The sequence below is a fragment of the Watersipora subatra genome, chromosome 2 (genome assembly GCF_963576615.1).
Source record: "Watersipora subatra chromosome 2, tzWatSuba1.1, whole genome shotgun sequence".
Taxonomy (NCBI): domain Eukaryota; kingdom Metazoa; phylum Bryozoa; class Gymnolaemata; order Cheilostomatida; family Watersiporidae; genus Watersipora; species Watersipora subatra.
In genome coordinates, this window is record NC_088709.1 from 40,285,535 (window position 1) to 40,301,937 (window position 16,403).

General features: G+C 38.4%; 1 protein-coding gene across 1 annotated transcript in view; it reads left to right on the plus strand.

The window, feature by feature from the left end:
- LOC137388204 (cubilin-like) overlaps nt 1-16,403 on the plus strand; it is a 94,144-nt gene that overhangs the window by 18,778 nt on the left and 58,963 nt on the right. The window contains exons 8-20 of the mRNA XM_068074708.1: nt 117-220; nt 1,574-1,682; nt 3,101-3,269; nt 3,397-3,508; nt 5,152-5,270; nt 6,850-6,992; nt 7,407-7,599; nt 8,021-8,136; nt 8,330-8,464; nt 11,365-11,479; nt 13,194-13,378; nt 15,460-15,625; nt 15,795-15,991. Of these exons, the coding sequence (XP_067930809.1) occupies nt 117-220; nt 1,574-1,682; nt 3,101-3,269; nt 3,397-3,508; nt 5,152-5,270; nt 6,850-6,992; nt 7,407-7,599; nt 8,021-8,136; nt 8,330-8,464; nt 11,365-11,479; nt 13,194-13,378; nt 15,460-15,625; nt 15,795-15,991 (1,863 nt within the window). The remainder of the gene's footprint in view (nt 1-116; nt 221-1,573; nt 1,683-3,100; nt 3,270-3,396; nt 3,509-5,151; nt 5,271-6,849; nt 6,993-7,406; nt 7,600-8,020; nt 8,137-8,329; nt 8,465-11,364; nt 11,480-13,193; nt 13,379-15,459; nt 15,626-15,794; nt 15,992-16,403) is intronic.

The window sequence follows — 16,403 nt, forward strand, 5'->3', positions numbered from 1 at the left end:
ACTCTCCATGTGCTCTAGCATTCATAGTATCTGCTGCTCCAGTCAACTCTCCATGTGCTCTAGCATTCATAGTATCTGCTTCTCCAGTCAACTCTCCATTTCATTTGTTGCTACAGGGAACTACATGCGGCGAAGATGTAAATGAATGCGTTATATATGCAGGCACAGCCCAAGGTTGCCATACTGGATCTACTTGTGTCAACCTAAACGGAGGGTTCCGGTATGTTTGTTAGACCAGTCTCAGCAATATGTCAACGTGTGTCTCTAATTCGTGATCTTATCCATGACCTCTGTGTTTTTAGTAGTGTATAGGCAGTAAGTTCCCATTTGTGTTGCCATTTGGTTGCAACATCCCCTGTGTAATCCACTCCTGAAAGAACATGGTAACACAGTTATATTTATGCTTTTTTTAAATTGACACAAAGTTGGACTGGTCAGGATTTTAAAAAGCAAAGCTTAAAAAGCTGAGATTTTGTTTAAAACTCGATGACATGTGATTTCTGTTAGTTGAATGCTCAATACTATGGCAACCGCATGATGTTGCAACGTTTTACGCACTTTCGTGAACCATGTTTGGGCTATTTCCTTCATAACTCACGTGGACATGTGACATATGACCTTCTAATCTTTTTTGAATGCAAATGGATTGCTTATGCAAATTGGTACTTTATGTAAATGCAAAATATGAATATTCACAAGATTCTAGAATGGAATTGTTTGCGTAGTTGATATTTTTCGCTGGAATTTACATAAATTAGGAGTTACTGGCTGCCAGTTTGGATGTTTTCGATAAACTTTGCAATGTTGAATGCTTGGTCGCTCAAGTGATGTAGCCGTTTGGCTGAACCTCCATCTAATTCTCATGTTTCCTTGTTTTGCTTCATAGCCTGGCACTCGCCAAAGTGTGCTGAACTCATAGATGTAATCAATTATTGAGTGCAAACAGATATAGCGCAACGAATAAAATATTTTCCAAAATAAGTCCATAAATCTTCATAAGTTTCCATAAATCTTTTAGCAGTAGTCTGTGGAATCCTCCAAAATTTACTCTAGTGAAAACATTAGCTAAGTGTGATGCCTGCAATTATAGCTTCTGTGGTTCAGACACTATTAGACGTCTGTCACTTTCCTTCGTCTGTCACCTCCTCTTCTTGTAGCAGACAAATATAGCAAACACATTTGATATCTTACATGCTCATCTCTGCTCTGATAAATATATGAAATGGTCTGTTTATGTATTTATGAAGCTAGTCCAATCATAACACATTTAACTGAATGTCATTGGCTGACTTCAACTATATAGCGCTTTGGTGCATCTTATCTCTGCATTTGCATTCGCGATGTCTTAGCTCTGATAGTACATGTATATAGAGTGCAGATATCACCAAACAGGCAGCTCACATCGACCTGTTACATATAGCTACTGCATCTAATTTTTCTGCATAGTTCCATTCACATATTGAAGTCTTGTTTATCATAGAATATATGTTGTTTATATATGTAGATGTTGACAATTTTTCAAAAAGGCTCTCATATGAAACGATACCATAAGTTTTTAAATTATTTTTTGTAGATGTGATTGTTCACAAGGTTATACTGGAGTACTATGCAATGTGAGGGCTGGCTCATGCAACGAAGGTTCCAACTCGGAGTTGTGTGGACATGGAACTTGCGTAGATGCTGTGAGTCTTAAAATAAGCCCAGTTTCATAGATTAACAAAGCTATAAGAGATAATAGTATGTTTATTGTTTTACTAGCTGTTGAGTTGCTGTTGTAATAATGTTAGTTGGCTCAACGTAGGTGAGTTTATTATGTCTATTGTTCTACTAGCTGTTGAGGGGCTGTAGCTATAATGTTAGTTGGCTCAACGTAGGTGAGTTTATTATATCTATTGTTCTACTAGCTGTTGAGTAGCTGTAGTAATAATGTTAGTTGGCTCAACGTAGGTGAGTTTATTATGTCTATTGTTCTACTAGCTGTTGAGGGGCTGTAGCTATAATGTTAGTTGGCTCAACGTAGGTGAGTTTATTATATCTATTGTTCTACTAGCTGTTGAGTAGCTGTAGTAATAATGTTAGTTGACTCAACGTAGGTGAGTTTATTATGTCTATTGTTCTACTAGCTGTTGAGGGGCTGTAGCTATAATGTTAGTTGGCTCAACGTAGGTGAGTTTATTATGTCTATTGTTCTACTAGCTGTTGAGTTGCTGTAGTAATATTGTTAGCTGGCTCAACGTAGGTGAGTTTATTATATCTATTGTTCTACTAGCTGTTGAGTAGCTGTAGCTATAATGTTAGTTGGCTCAACGTAGGTGAGTTTATTATGTCTATTGTTCTACTAGCTGTTGAGTTGCTGTAGTAATATTGTTAGCTGGCTCAACATGAAATCTCGGCACGTGGATCAGAGCCAAAAGAGGTGTCAACTCATAAGCTTGTGGCCGGGTTTAACAAATCACTGGTGTTTATTAAACCTTCAGACCTCAAAACTGAAACAATGTCAATGCTAACAACTTCCCTGTTTATACCCTGTGAATAACAACTTCATGATCCGTGAGACTCCCAAGCTCGCTGGTCTAATCTGTCTTCAGCATCTCTTTCATTCCTTGCCTCTAATTGGGTGAATCGTGTAAGCTCCAGTTTTTCGCAGTCTCTATCTCACTTTGTTTCACCTCATCGGCATACCATCAGCTGTAAACAGACTAGGCTGGTTCCACATATCCCTTCACTTGATTTCTTTTCAACTCTACACTATCAAAGGGAAAGTAAGCGCAAAGTGGAGAAAATGTTGTTTGCGGCAAAAACTCCAAGTTCTGGTTTATGGCAGCCATTGTAGCTCGCACTTGAGTATAATCCGCTTTAGTCTTCATTCTTCAGCCTCGTTGAGATTCTTGTCAGTTAGGAAGATGATTTGCTCGTGCAAACTTGCTGCTCGCTGCCACATAACTTTCAAGTGCTGAACAAAAGTTTTTCATATCTTTAATCAAGTTAGTTTAAGAATTTATTGCAATGATAGGTGATGTTGGACTGCCCCCATACCAAAAAACTAATTGTAAAATATTGGAAGTAGCGATATAAAAATGTTCTCTTTGTGTTAATCTAGGGTACTTCACACACGTGTATCTGTGATGATGGATTCACAAAAGATAATGCCTCTCCTGCCAGATGTACCGTTGATATCAACGAGTGTGAACAAGTCGACAAGCCTTGTCATGATGATGTACAATGCATCAATGTGCCAGGCACTTATTTCTGTGGATCTTGCCAAGCAGGTATCACTATCTGTTTGTAACTGTAGTGTCTATGTTGCTATACATCCATTTGTTGTTTATTTGAACTTTTTAAATCTTTGTCCTTCCTATTCTATGGTGAAATGGACAAAGATGCAAAATGTTGTAGGATTCACTGGGAATGGACATCAGTGCAATGACATCAATGAGTGCTTGTCGGGCAATGGAGGATGCTCGTTAAACCCACCAGTAGAATGCATAAATACTCTTGGGTCCAGAATGTGAGTAACTGACTTATAGTGTGTGCTTTGATGATGGTCACAGTAGATTTTTACATCTACCCTTTTCACTGAGATCTATGAACACCTTTCCTAATAGACTCAGTTCTGCAACAGTACAAACTTATGTAGAAACAACCTTTGAAACAACAGATTCTTCAGGTATTTGTTTAGCCAAAACTCTAAGGTTTGATTATCTGTTAGGGTGCCTTTGAATTCTCTACCCATAGATAGTATGTGTCGAGCATTCAGATCTTAACCGCTTTTCCCTCACAAGTGTAGAACTTTTTCCATGGCTAGGGTACAGAATTAAGTAAGTGAGATCTCAGTAGTAGTGGGCGCAAGATGCTTACGATGCACCATTAGCAAACATAACATAATCTCCTTTTTCAAATTTTTCAGAATTTTTACAAACACAATAGTTTGTGTTTTAGATTATGATAACCAACTACTTGTTGTATAAATGCTGTAAAAGGCTGTGATTGGATTCATTTTCAAATTTTTCAATCGAGTCATTAGTGTCTGTTTATTTATAAATTAAAACAGCATGCAGACGACAACTCCCAGTTTGTGGATACATGTCTACTCTTTAACAACGACTCATGACACTCTCTCAGTCAGCAGCAGACAGGTTTCACTCGTATTTAGGATATATGCATGTAGGAGCCTGAAAACTTCAGAAACATGGAATCAGCTGCTTGCTGACATCCGGGGGAATTAAAACTAGTAATCTATTTAGGACCGTCATGAAGGGGAACCCACTGCTGAGGCTGGAGTAGTCTGTGCTTTGTTAGGCTGTTTTTTTCTTTTTCCTTTAAATTTTAGTGATGTTTCATCCATGTGAGCCACAGCCTGCTCACTGGCTCCCAACTGGGCTTGCATCTATATTAGCCAAGCTATTGGGCACACAGAGCCTTCATCAATGATTTTTATGGTGTATTTCTTAGCCATGGTCTTACTTAATGAGAAAATAAAACTCAATTAAAAAAGCGCCCTACCATATATCTTGTTATGGTTCATCTAGCTTGATTTATGCTACTTTTTTTCATTAAGTGCCATGTTTTTACAACAACAGATTTTCTCTATTCATAGCCTATTCCTAATTTCTTTTATAAATTATGACGCCAGTAAAACAAATGAAGCGCAAGTGACCTACGCACACAATTTAGTTCATTCCTATTTTTGAAAATTCCTAAATAGGATGAAGCATTTTTATGAGCTTATCTGATCTGCCTCTTAAATTGGTCCGTAGATAAGAGCGTACTTGCGAAACCGTCAGTTTATGAGCTGATCACTCGCAGAAGCTATAAGTTGAGCAGGAAAATACTTAACAAGCTCATGTTAAAATAATTGTAGCTGATTCTCACTAATGTTCTTTTAAATGAGATATTCTAGTGACACATCTCTCAGCTCGATGTTTTACAGTCATGTTACTAAGTACTACAGTCACCTTAAAATACATTGAAAAAACTGACTCTCTAAGTTACTGGGTTACACCTCATCTGGTCAGTGTGCACATGTGTCACATCAGATGAACATAATTTGATTGATTAAAAGGAGATGGACTGAAGTCAGAAGTGCCGTTTATGTAAATGGAATCCAGTAGAGGCCTTTTATTACCATGAGTTTTCCTTGTCTGACTGCAGATGCGGACCTTGCCCGAATGGTTATGAGAAGGGAAGCAATGAAGCATGCGTTTGGGTAGGAATATGCAGCAATGACAATGGTGGCTGCAGCCCGCATGCCACTTGCTCCGATAATCCATGTAAGAATATACACTTATTTTAGCTTTACAGCCTCTTTATTTTGTTGTTTTTTCCAACCAGATTTTTTGCAAATTTTCATTATTTTACCTTACGACTACTCTCTTGTTTGTTGTTTCTTTCTTCATTCTTTTTTCTGTCTGTCTTACTCTCGTACTTATCTGCATTTTCTACCTTTTCTTCTGCCTCTCTTGTCTTTTCACCCCCATTTGATCTCTTCTACTTCTTTTTATATCTTTAGTTTTGTCTATCCTTTTTTTTCTTTTCTCATTTTCTCTCCTTCGTACCACCTTCTCTGTTTCTGTCTATCATTTCTCTTTTGCCCGCAACTTCTTGTGATTGCTTGACCTTTAAGCAGCCGGCATCAACTTGCATCTTAACGGAACATACGTGTGAGAATGCCCCCTCTAATAGGATAGAATGATGGGCTACTCTAGTTATACCAATATTCTTCAAACTCTATTAACTTGACTTGATAAGAAGCTAAAAATAGCCACGTGTCTGCAGTTGACACAACTGTAATGAATGTCCATAGAGTTCCACTGAACAGCGGGCAGAGCACTGTTACTCAACGCACTGATACTCCTATGACTATCAGTATCAATTGGTCAAATAGTTTTCAGTGTCATAAGTTATTCAGCCTGCGACAGAACTCACCCATTTGATTGCTTATCTGCCTGTGGCACATTAATGTTTATAGAGATCTCATACTGATGTTCTGGTGCATTCTGGAATGTTCCAGCTGATCGCTTGAGATTTATTGACGTTTTTCCTTAATAGCAGCAGTCATATTCCTTTTACGGTCTTCATGTATTACATGTACCATGTTGATTAATATGAACATGAGAACTCACTTCGTCTCCTTTTTTCTGTCTTTATTGACAGTCATTTAATCACAGCGTGTTACTAGGCTTTTTAGGGTTTAAAATAAATGTCAGCGTAATGTCAGCAACTTCAACTCAAGGTATATTATAACTTTCTTTCTCTACAGCAGAGAGATTATCTGAAGCAAGAGCGAGTTCTACGCTAAATAGATTACTGACAGAACTTTCAACCAGTAAAAATTAAACTGATTTATTACTCTCAAAGAAAAATGCATAGAAAACTACACATTGACAGCAATTCAATTTCAAATTCGAAATTTGAGAACTATGAGAACAGTGTTTGGTGTTTCTCAAGTTAGTGGCTAGATACTGTAGATACAAGTACTGTATGAACAATCCCACTTAGGCATTCTGTTATGAAAAATAAGCCTTAGCAACATTTAGGAAGGAGTTTTTTGCTTACCAGAACATGCTGTTAACTCCCAGACTATAAAAAGATGGCATATTGTGTTGCAAACCCACAAGCAAAACATCTTTAATCTGGGGAAACGTTACCACAATAATCTCGTTTGTGCGCTTTTTCAATCATAAAAATTATTGATTTTAGATTTTTAGTGTCTGCTTCTAAGTCTTAAAATAGCCAAGTTGTGCCCGCTAGTGCGTGTTGATGGTGACCTTAAGCGACATGCTTGACCTTGTTTGAAAGATAAAGTAAGCCATCCTTATTGAATTTAGGAGTTCTCTTCTCATTTTTCAGCTTTGCCGACTCGCTCGTGCAGATGTAACCCTGGTTTCAGTGGAAATGGAGAAGGCCCCAGTGGTTGTGTGGACATTTCAGGTGGTAGTACCCCATCTCCAGATGTCTGCTCTCCCAATCCTTGCCAGAATGGAAACTGTTTTGTAAGTCTACTCTATCCGGTAATAAAACTGCAGATTGCAGCTATGATAGGATTTTGTAACCCAGTTGAGATTAAACTGACTGATTATAAGTCTTGCCTTGTCTACACTTGCTCAGCAACTGAGCTGAACGACTGTGATAGTCTAGGTTTCTTTGATTCACACCATAGCCATACTACATGTTTGGGTGTCTTCTTCTCATGACTGACACCCAGGCCAAATTAAACAATGTCCTAATTTGCATTGCAAAGTGTTTACAAAAACCTCAAAAGCATGTTTCTCAACCACAAATAGATATACAATTAGCAACTGAGTGATGCAATCGTAAATATTGGTAGACACACTCCTGAAAATAGATTAGATACCCTGATAATTTGTTGGCTGCGCCAATCTGACCTTGACCCTTTATTCTTGTAGACAGTCACAAGCTCGAACTCATTCACATGCTCATGCTTTGTCGGCTGGACTGGCCATCTTTGTCAGACAGACGTTGATGAATGTGCGAATAATGTATGCCAGAATGGAGCCACGTGTACTAATACTCCTGGAAACTATACGTGTACCTGCCCAGAGTTCCTTACAGGAAGAAACTGCGAAACTAGGACTTATGGTACAGAGTAAACATTCTTACAGTTTTTAAAGAAAACATGACTATAAATGTCATATTATTGTGGTTGAAGGGTACAGGTAATGGTAAAGCTTTGACTCCTGTGATGTAATCGCAATATTTGGTCCAATGTCCGTTTTTGAAAAAAACAAGACCAACAGTTTTTAAAAACTTTGATAGATAAAAGTGATTATACAAACATTGGTTGGATGTTTGACCTTTGACCTTGACAACTGTAAAACCCTAATTGCAAGATGTTTGACCTTTGCTGACCCTTAGACATACCCACCATCTTGTTAGTCATGTATGGGTCTTTTACTCATCTTGTCCGTTGAAAATTTATAAATGTGTTTAGCGATAGCATTTTTTAGCTTTTACTGCTTTAGTAGTATGTATTACTGAGCATTTTAAACTATCTGTTTAGACTGTGGCGGAGAATTCACGACTCAAACAGGAAGTTTTAGGTTTCCACCAGCCAACCACGACGCTTATCCTCATGACATCAGCTGTGCATGGAGGATTACCACTGTACTTCACAAGGTGAGCCAACCGTACAGTACTTTTCTATAAATACACATGTATAAGCTAGTAACCGACAAGTAAATAGATGGCTGTGTATCAGTATTGTACTGGAAATGGTTACAAGCTAACAGTTGAATGATTCAGCTAGCTTATAGTAGGTGCTGACATCTCATCATATCTATAATCCTTATCTGATGATTGTCTGCACCAGGTCCTCAACCTATACTTCAGTCAGTTCTCCCTTGAGACACATCCAAACTGCGACTACGACTTCCTTCAGATTCATGATGGCTCTACTGCCTCCGCTTATCAGATCGGCAAGTACTGTGGGAATGACACAACTCTGGTACGTTGCGGTTAAGTTCTCTTAAGTCTCTAACTCAATCAATACTGACATCAAAAGTACGCTCCAATCTTTGATAAAATCAGTGTACACTCTTCTCAACGAATTCGAGTGGCTGCTATAATATTAAATACTGTAATGCTATTTGTTTTTTCATTGCAATTGTTTTAAAAAACTCACAAACTAAGTAAAAGCCTGGTGGAAAAACAGATTGAATAGTTGTTAAAGCAACTGTTTTGTTTTAATAGACTACGTGTGTGGACAGATTCAGACAAGAGTAGACAACTTTCAACAGGAGCAGAAATGCATAATAGTCTAGTCTGTTGCTAAGTTGTTAGTGTTTTGATATGCAAAGGATATGAAAGATGGAGTTTTATAAGGATCTGAAGCTATAGAGAAAGTGACCATCTTTGCGTATTTATTCAGCATAATAGAAGCTGTGATTTTCGCTTGGCATTTGGTTGTGCAATAACTGAGGGACTGTGACATAGCCATGGCCTATAATAACTGAGGGACTGTGACATAGCCATGGCCTATAATAACTGAGGGACTGTGACATAGCCATGGCCTATAATAACTGAGGGACTGTGACATAGCCATGGCCTATAATAACTGAGGGACTGTGACATAGCCATGGCCTATAATAACTGAGGGACTGTGACATAGCCATGGCCTATAATAACTGAGGGACTGTGACATAGCCATGGCCTATAATAACTGAGGGACTGTGACATAGCCATGGCCTATAATAACTGAGGGACTGTGGCATAGCCATGGCCTATAATAACTGAGGGACTGTGACATAGCCATGGCCTATAATAACTGAGGGACTGTGACATAGCCATGGCCTATAATAACTGAGGGACTGTGACATAGCCATGGCCTATAATAACTGAGGGACTGTGACATAGCCATGGCCTATAATAACTGAGGGACTGTGGCATAACCATGGCCTATAATAACTGAGGGACTGTGACATAGCCATGGCCTATAATAACTGAGGGACTGTGACATAGCCATGGCCTATAATAACTGAGGGACTGTGACATAGCCATGGCCTATAATAACTGAGGGACTGTGGCATAGCCATGGCCTATAATAACTGAGGGACTGTGACATAGCCATGGCCTATAATAACTGAGGGACTGTGACATAGCCATGGCCTATAATAACTGAGGGACTGTGACATAGCCATGGCCTATAATAGCTGAGGGACTGTGACATAGCCATGGCCTATAATAACTGAGGGACTGTGACATAGCCATGGCCTATAATAACTGAGGGACTGTGACATAGCCATGGCCTATAATAGCTGAGGGACTGTGACATAGCCATGGCCTATAATAACTGAGGGACTGTGACATAGCCATGGCCTATAATAGCTGAGGGACTGTGACATAGCCATGGCCTATAATAACTGAGGGACTGTGACATAGCCATGGCCTATAATAACTGAGGGACTGTGACATAGCCATGGCCTATAATAGCTGAGGGACTGTGACATAGCCATGGCCTATAATAACTGAGGGACTGTGACATAGCCATGGCCTATAATAACTGAGGGACTGTGACATAGCCATGGCCTATAATAGCTGAGGGACTGTGACATAGCCATGGCCTATAATAACTGAGGGACTGTGACATAGCCATGGCCTATAATAGCTGAGGGACTGTGACATAGCCATGGCCTATAATAACTGAGGGACTGTGACATAGCCATGGCCTATAATAGCTGAGGGACTGTGACATAGCCATGGCCTATAATAACTGAGGGACTGTGACATAGCCATGGCCTATAATAACTGAGGGACTGTGACATAGCCATGGCCTATAATAGCTGAGGGACTGTGACATAGCCATGGCCTATAATAACTGAGGGACTGTGACATAGCCATGGCCTATAATAGCTGAGGGACTGTGACATAGCCATGGCCTATAATAACTGAGGGACTGTGACATAGCCATGGCCTATAATAGCTGAGGGACTGTGACATAGCCATGGCCTATAATAACTGAGGGACTGTGACATAGCCATGGCCTATAATAACTGAGGGACTGTGACATAGCCATGGCCTAGATTTGAGAAATATTAGCAGTTAGCCGAAGCATGCGAGTTTATGGAGTTCTTCGAGAGATAACCTCAAGTGATTTATGTATTTCGAATTTCCTGATAATTTCGTGGCGTGAAAGCTCTGTTGAGAAATGCTTGCGCAATGAAGATGAACCATATAGTGGCACAATACTCTTTTATATGTCACCTAATCTTGGAGCCAGTGGATTAACATCTACCATATTAGTTATACTGCAATCATACAACACTAGTAGTCCGATTGTATTAAACTGCAGGACTACTGGCTCCCAAAGCGCTTTCAGGAAGTTGACAAATGACATGTCGTGTAAACTTGGTATTGTATTCATAAACTACAATAGATTTTTTTAGCAAACAATCTCTTTGCCCTTTCTATTGTTGCTCATGGTATAAAAATTGGAACAAGGAAATACGTATTGCGTAAAATGCAAGCTCAGGTGGTGACACAAATAACTCAGGCATATGTGCCAAAGGCTTATGCCAGCAGATGCTTGCAAGCTAAGTCAAATATGTTGGCATATTTGTAATCAACATTTTGGATAACTATTAAACGAGTGACCATATGATCAAGTGACACTAAAAAGCAGGTGTCCATACCTGTATGTCTTGAATCAAGACTAGAAATGTTATATTCTGCGGCCCTAGTAAAAACGCGATCTTATATTCTGTTACTCAGAGGCGGGTGATCCTATATTGTGCTACTAACAAGTATATATATATTCATTCACATATATTTTGTGTCAATAGGAGACAGGTGCTCATATATTTTGTGCTACACACAGGCAAGTGCTAAATAGCTAATGCTGTATTTAAGGGCCTAAGAGGAAAGACTATCACCACCACACACAATGTCATCTATATGTGGTTCAAAACAGATAGATCAGTGGCGGGCCAAGGTTTTGCCTTTACATGGAACTCTTCAACCCCAAGTAAGCTAATATTTCTGTCTTATTATCCTTGTTTCTGTAGTTGTATCTTGTGTTTCTTTGTACAAGGCATGCTTGAACAGCACCCAGCTCTTCTCCCTCAGCAGCTATATCTTAATATCATATAACTCATACACCACGATCTCTCAACATACAATCAACCTTAAGATGCTCGATTGTAAACACTTCATTATATAACCAAACCATATCCTCTACAACAAAAAGATTTTGCATTTTATTTTTAGATGGCTGTTAATGGTTTGTAGCAATTTTTTGTTGTACAAGGAAATAGTTATTTAATTGAAACATGCCAAGAGTACTTTTATTTTATTGTAAATGTTTCTGAAGGTTAAAAGTATACATAATCAGCTTTTGTAGTCAGTATTTGATTCTGATCGACAAGTTGGCTTTAACTAGTTGCGCTCGTAAGACAATAAATCACAACTTGTGAAATCAGGAACTAAATCGAAACAAAATATTTTAGAAATAATGCTGGTTCGATGCATTTATATCACTCCAGCAATAAATAACCATCCTTGTATTGAATACACGCATTTACGAAGTTGATGGTGGTTTGGTTGGTACATAAAATGAAAGAAAACTATGTTTGCAATAAATATTATGGTAGCTGTGATGATGCAGGACTAATATATAATTTGAATTCTGTTTGTTTGGAACATAGTTTTCTTGAAAAGTAATGAATGGTGTAATGAAATGTATAATATTATTATTGCTTATATACTAATAAATTGCATATTTATCCTTTTTTTAAAGTAACCTTAATTTTATCAAAACTTGATCAGTTGTTTAATGAAGTATGAATTCTGGAACTCAAGCTAAAACTGAGTTTAAATTTTGGAGATAATTATTAGCTTGTGAAAGTGTTCAATGAAATAACCACTAGCGAGTTGGTAGACTATTTCCTACTTGTCAGTTAATTGCTTCACAATACTATATATCCTTATCTATAGCAAGCAACACTATTGATATAAATGTAGCATTATTACAGGTTGGCTCTTGTCTGTCGTGGAAGAACAAATACTATTTCCTTTTCTGTCTCATCTATCTATTTAGTAACATTTTATTTAGTTGAGTAGGCCTATTGTGATAAATCATATTTACTGTGTATTTCTATTGATCTGCATATAATGTGCTTGTGTCTGTTATATTATTGCTGGGGCAGTAGTAGGCAACCCACAGGGTATTATTTTAGTATTTTACATAATAATAATTTTAAATCAATTATTCTAAATAAGAATGCTAGCCAATACACAAGTCAGTCATGACAAGCAAAATAATGCTTTTGGAGTTATTAAAAATACTGCGAGTGTGATGAAACTAATTTTGAAAGATTACACATTCATACCTTCGCTGATTTTTGTTTTATAACCAGCCGAAGCTGACAGTTTCTTGGCATGGTTTTAAGCTTCTTCTGCGATTAGCCTATTCATATCAACAGCAGCTTAATGTCAAAAGTATCCGACCCGATAAACCTCACAATGACCAACTAACTTTGCCTCGATAAATTCCATCTGCTGACTTTGCTCCCCCTTTGCTAGCCTATGTCTGCCGATATCCTACCCTTATATCCCATATTCTCTTCCTATTCTAGCTTATCCCCACCTCATCACCCATCTATATTCTCACCTCATGTATCCAGCCTACATAATTAATTCTTGTATACCCAATATTTCAATATAAACCATTTGCCTTGAAGTCTGTGGAGAAGACATCCGAAATCAGAGTTCTGGTTCGATTCAAAGTCCTGGCTATCCTAGTAACTACCCTGTCAACAGGACCTGTGTCTGGACTATCAGGGTGCCTCCAGGAAACAACATCGCACTCACGTTTGCTCATCTGGCATTAGAAAACCATGTCAACTGCAGCTTTGATTACTTAGAGGTGAGAGTTACTGCCTCATACCTACTAGCGTTGCTGATCAGTGGGCCATAGTTTCAACCCCTCATACCTACTAGCGTTGCTGATCAGTGGGCCATAGTTTCAACCCCTCATACTTACTAGCGTTGCTGATCAGTGGGCCATAGTTTCAACCCCTCATACCTACTAGCGTTGCTGATCAGTGGGCCATAGTTTCAACCCCTCATACCTACTAGCGTTGCTGATCAGTGGGCCATAGTTTCAACCCCTCATACCTACTAGCGTTGCTGATCAGTGGGCCATAGTTTCAACCCCTCATACTTACTAGCGTTGCTGATCAGTGGGCCATAGTTTCAACCCCTCATACCTACTAGCGTTGCTGATCAGTGGGCCATAGTTTCAACCCCTCATACCTACTAGCGTTGCTGATCAGTGGGCCATAGTTTCAACCCCTACTAAGCAAAGCCAAGATGTGGCGTCTACCTGGGAACACTCTCGCTTGTATTACTTTCAATCAATAACTTTTAATCTCTACACTTAATTGTTATTCTTGATAGCACATTTATAGCTCATAAGTTATGAATATTACTTAAATGTGCCATAAATTTAATGGTTGCCAAGCAACCGTCTAATGGATTTGTACAAAATGTTTCCTTGTTCTGATAAGGAGGGCATTTAGTATCCCACAAGTCAGGCTTGCAACCCTAAAGGATTTGGTAGGCCTGTTTTAAATTTTTCATCCAGTGAGCAAAGACCCGTTTAGCTGGCAGTTAACTGCTAATTATAACTCTGCCATATAACTGGCAGAGTTCAAGATTCTCAATCAATACAGTTGTACCTTGAGATATTAGTTTACTCCATTTCAGATCTAAGTTCCAATTAAAAAAAACTCGTAGTCCAAACCTTAATTTCCCGTCCAAAATAATGGGAATGGAAGTAATTCATACCCAAAATTTAAAATGCTTCTAACCACCCCATAATAAATCTCCCATAACCATTTTATGCCACTACAAAGTACATTATATTTTAATGTGAAACAACCTAACTAAAAATCTAAAATAAAAGAAACACTTTATTGGTACAAAAAATGAATACCGTTTTTTTACGTTCAAGACAGATGGATACATTAACAAGAAGGTTTGCATATGCCTTAGGAAATGCAACAGGCGAGTGTCATTAAGTATTCATTAATATTATTGTTAAAAATGTTATTAATAGTCCTTTCTATCGACTGCCCCTTAGTGGCCATGGTGGCATACATAAACATTTACTAATTAAGTGGTCAACTATGGCACAAATAATGCTCACAAATGCAAGCCATTTGAGATAAAAACGTTTATACAACCTAGCCAGAATATGGTGAACCAGAAGTTTTGTTCTTTCCACTAACAGCCGCGCAGCCAAGTTTGTCTTGTAAAGTTAAGTTCGGAATTCTAGCAAGTTCAGCTCAAACTTCAGTTCGAATTTGAGCTCGTATTTTGAAAAACTCATATCTTAAGCGGCTCATATCTAAAGGTACACTCATTACTAAGTCTCTTACAAACGCATTAACAATCTGCCATATCACGGCCATGAAATGGCCATTTCCTGTGTATGAAGGCAACTAATTCACTAGTTCATGATTTCTCTTAAATTTTCTTATATTCATTTCTAAAAATGAAAGTGTTTGTATTTTAATTTAACAAAGTATGTTATTAAAGTCTGCTAGGTACAAGGACCAATGACAGCAATGTTAGTTGTTATCTGCACAGTCAATAGTTGTTTCCCTATCAGTTACAGTTGTGTTGTTCATGTCAGTTACAGCTATGTGTTGTGTTGTTCCTTGTCACTTACAGTTATGGGTTGTGTTGTTCCCTATCAGTTATGGTTGTGTGTTGCGTTGTTCCTTGTCATTTACAGTTATGTGTTGTGTTGTTCCCTATCAGTTATAGTTATGTGTTGCATGGTCCCCTGTCAGTTATGGTTGTGTTGTGTTGTTCCATGTCAGTTATGGTTGTGTTGTGTTGTTCCCTATCAGTTATGGCTGTGTGTTGTGTTGTTTCCTATCAGTTATGGCTGTGTGTTGTGTTGTTTCCCGTCAGTTATTGTTATGTGTTGCATTGTAGCTACGCAATGGCTTAAGAGAGACTGACCCAATATTTGCAAAATATTGCTCTACAACCAACCCTGGCCACATTACTACTGACGGCAATGAACTCTTCGTTAAGTTCCACTCAGATGCTTCTCTTACCGACACAGGCTTCTTGTTCACGTGGTTCACAGACCCTGTCCGTAAGCAACTGTCACTCTTTACACATTTTCATTAGCACTTATACATGTTCTACATATGTTCAAATTAATTATTACTGAGTCTAAAGTTTTCTTGAAATGCCCTTTTCTTTTAATCCTCTGTGAATCCTTGAAAACATTTTTAAGTCTAGCGATTTTTTCTCCTGTGTAGCTCCCAACTCTAACTGCGGTGGTCGCCTAAACCTCACAGATGGTATCATCATATCACCCAACTTTCCCAACCACTATGATCACAATGGAGACTGTGTCTGGGTGATTAGCATACCTAATATAAATGCAAAAATATCACTAAACTTCACCGACTTTGATATGGAGTCGTCATCTACCTGCGCATACGACTATCTGGAGGTGGGTGTTTCGTTTGTTTGAAAGAAATCATTACAGAGCTGGTTATAAAGTTTTGTTAGCAACTAGTGTGCGAATCATTTACCTGGACATGAATATCCTAGTCTCATGTGTATGGCTTTGCTTGTTGCAGTTTTACCAACTTTGAACTACCAAACGATAATTGAACTGTCTAAAAGGGTTTTAGTATCTAATTGGTCTGATTGGCTGGTTTATAATACAATATTTTACTGTGTCGAAAATGAGAGGTTTGTTGGGAATGCCTTTCAGTCGAATGTCGTGTTATCCGAGGATTGATTTGGAACCCACTGTGTAGGATTGATATTCTAAACAACACGGCTATTCCTGTTGTTATGTTGATAAACACACAAATGTCCTAAAATATCTGCATGCGTATATACATATACATGTATGA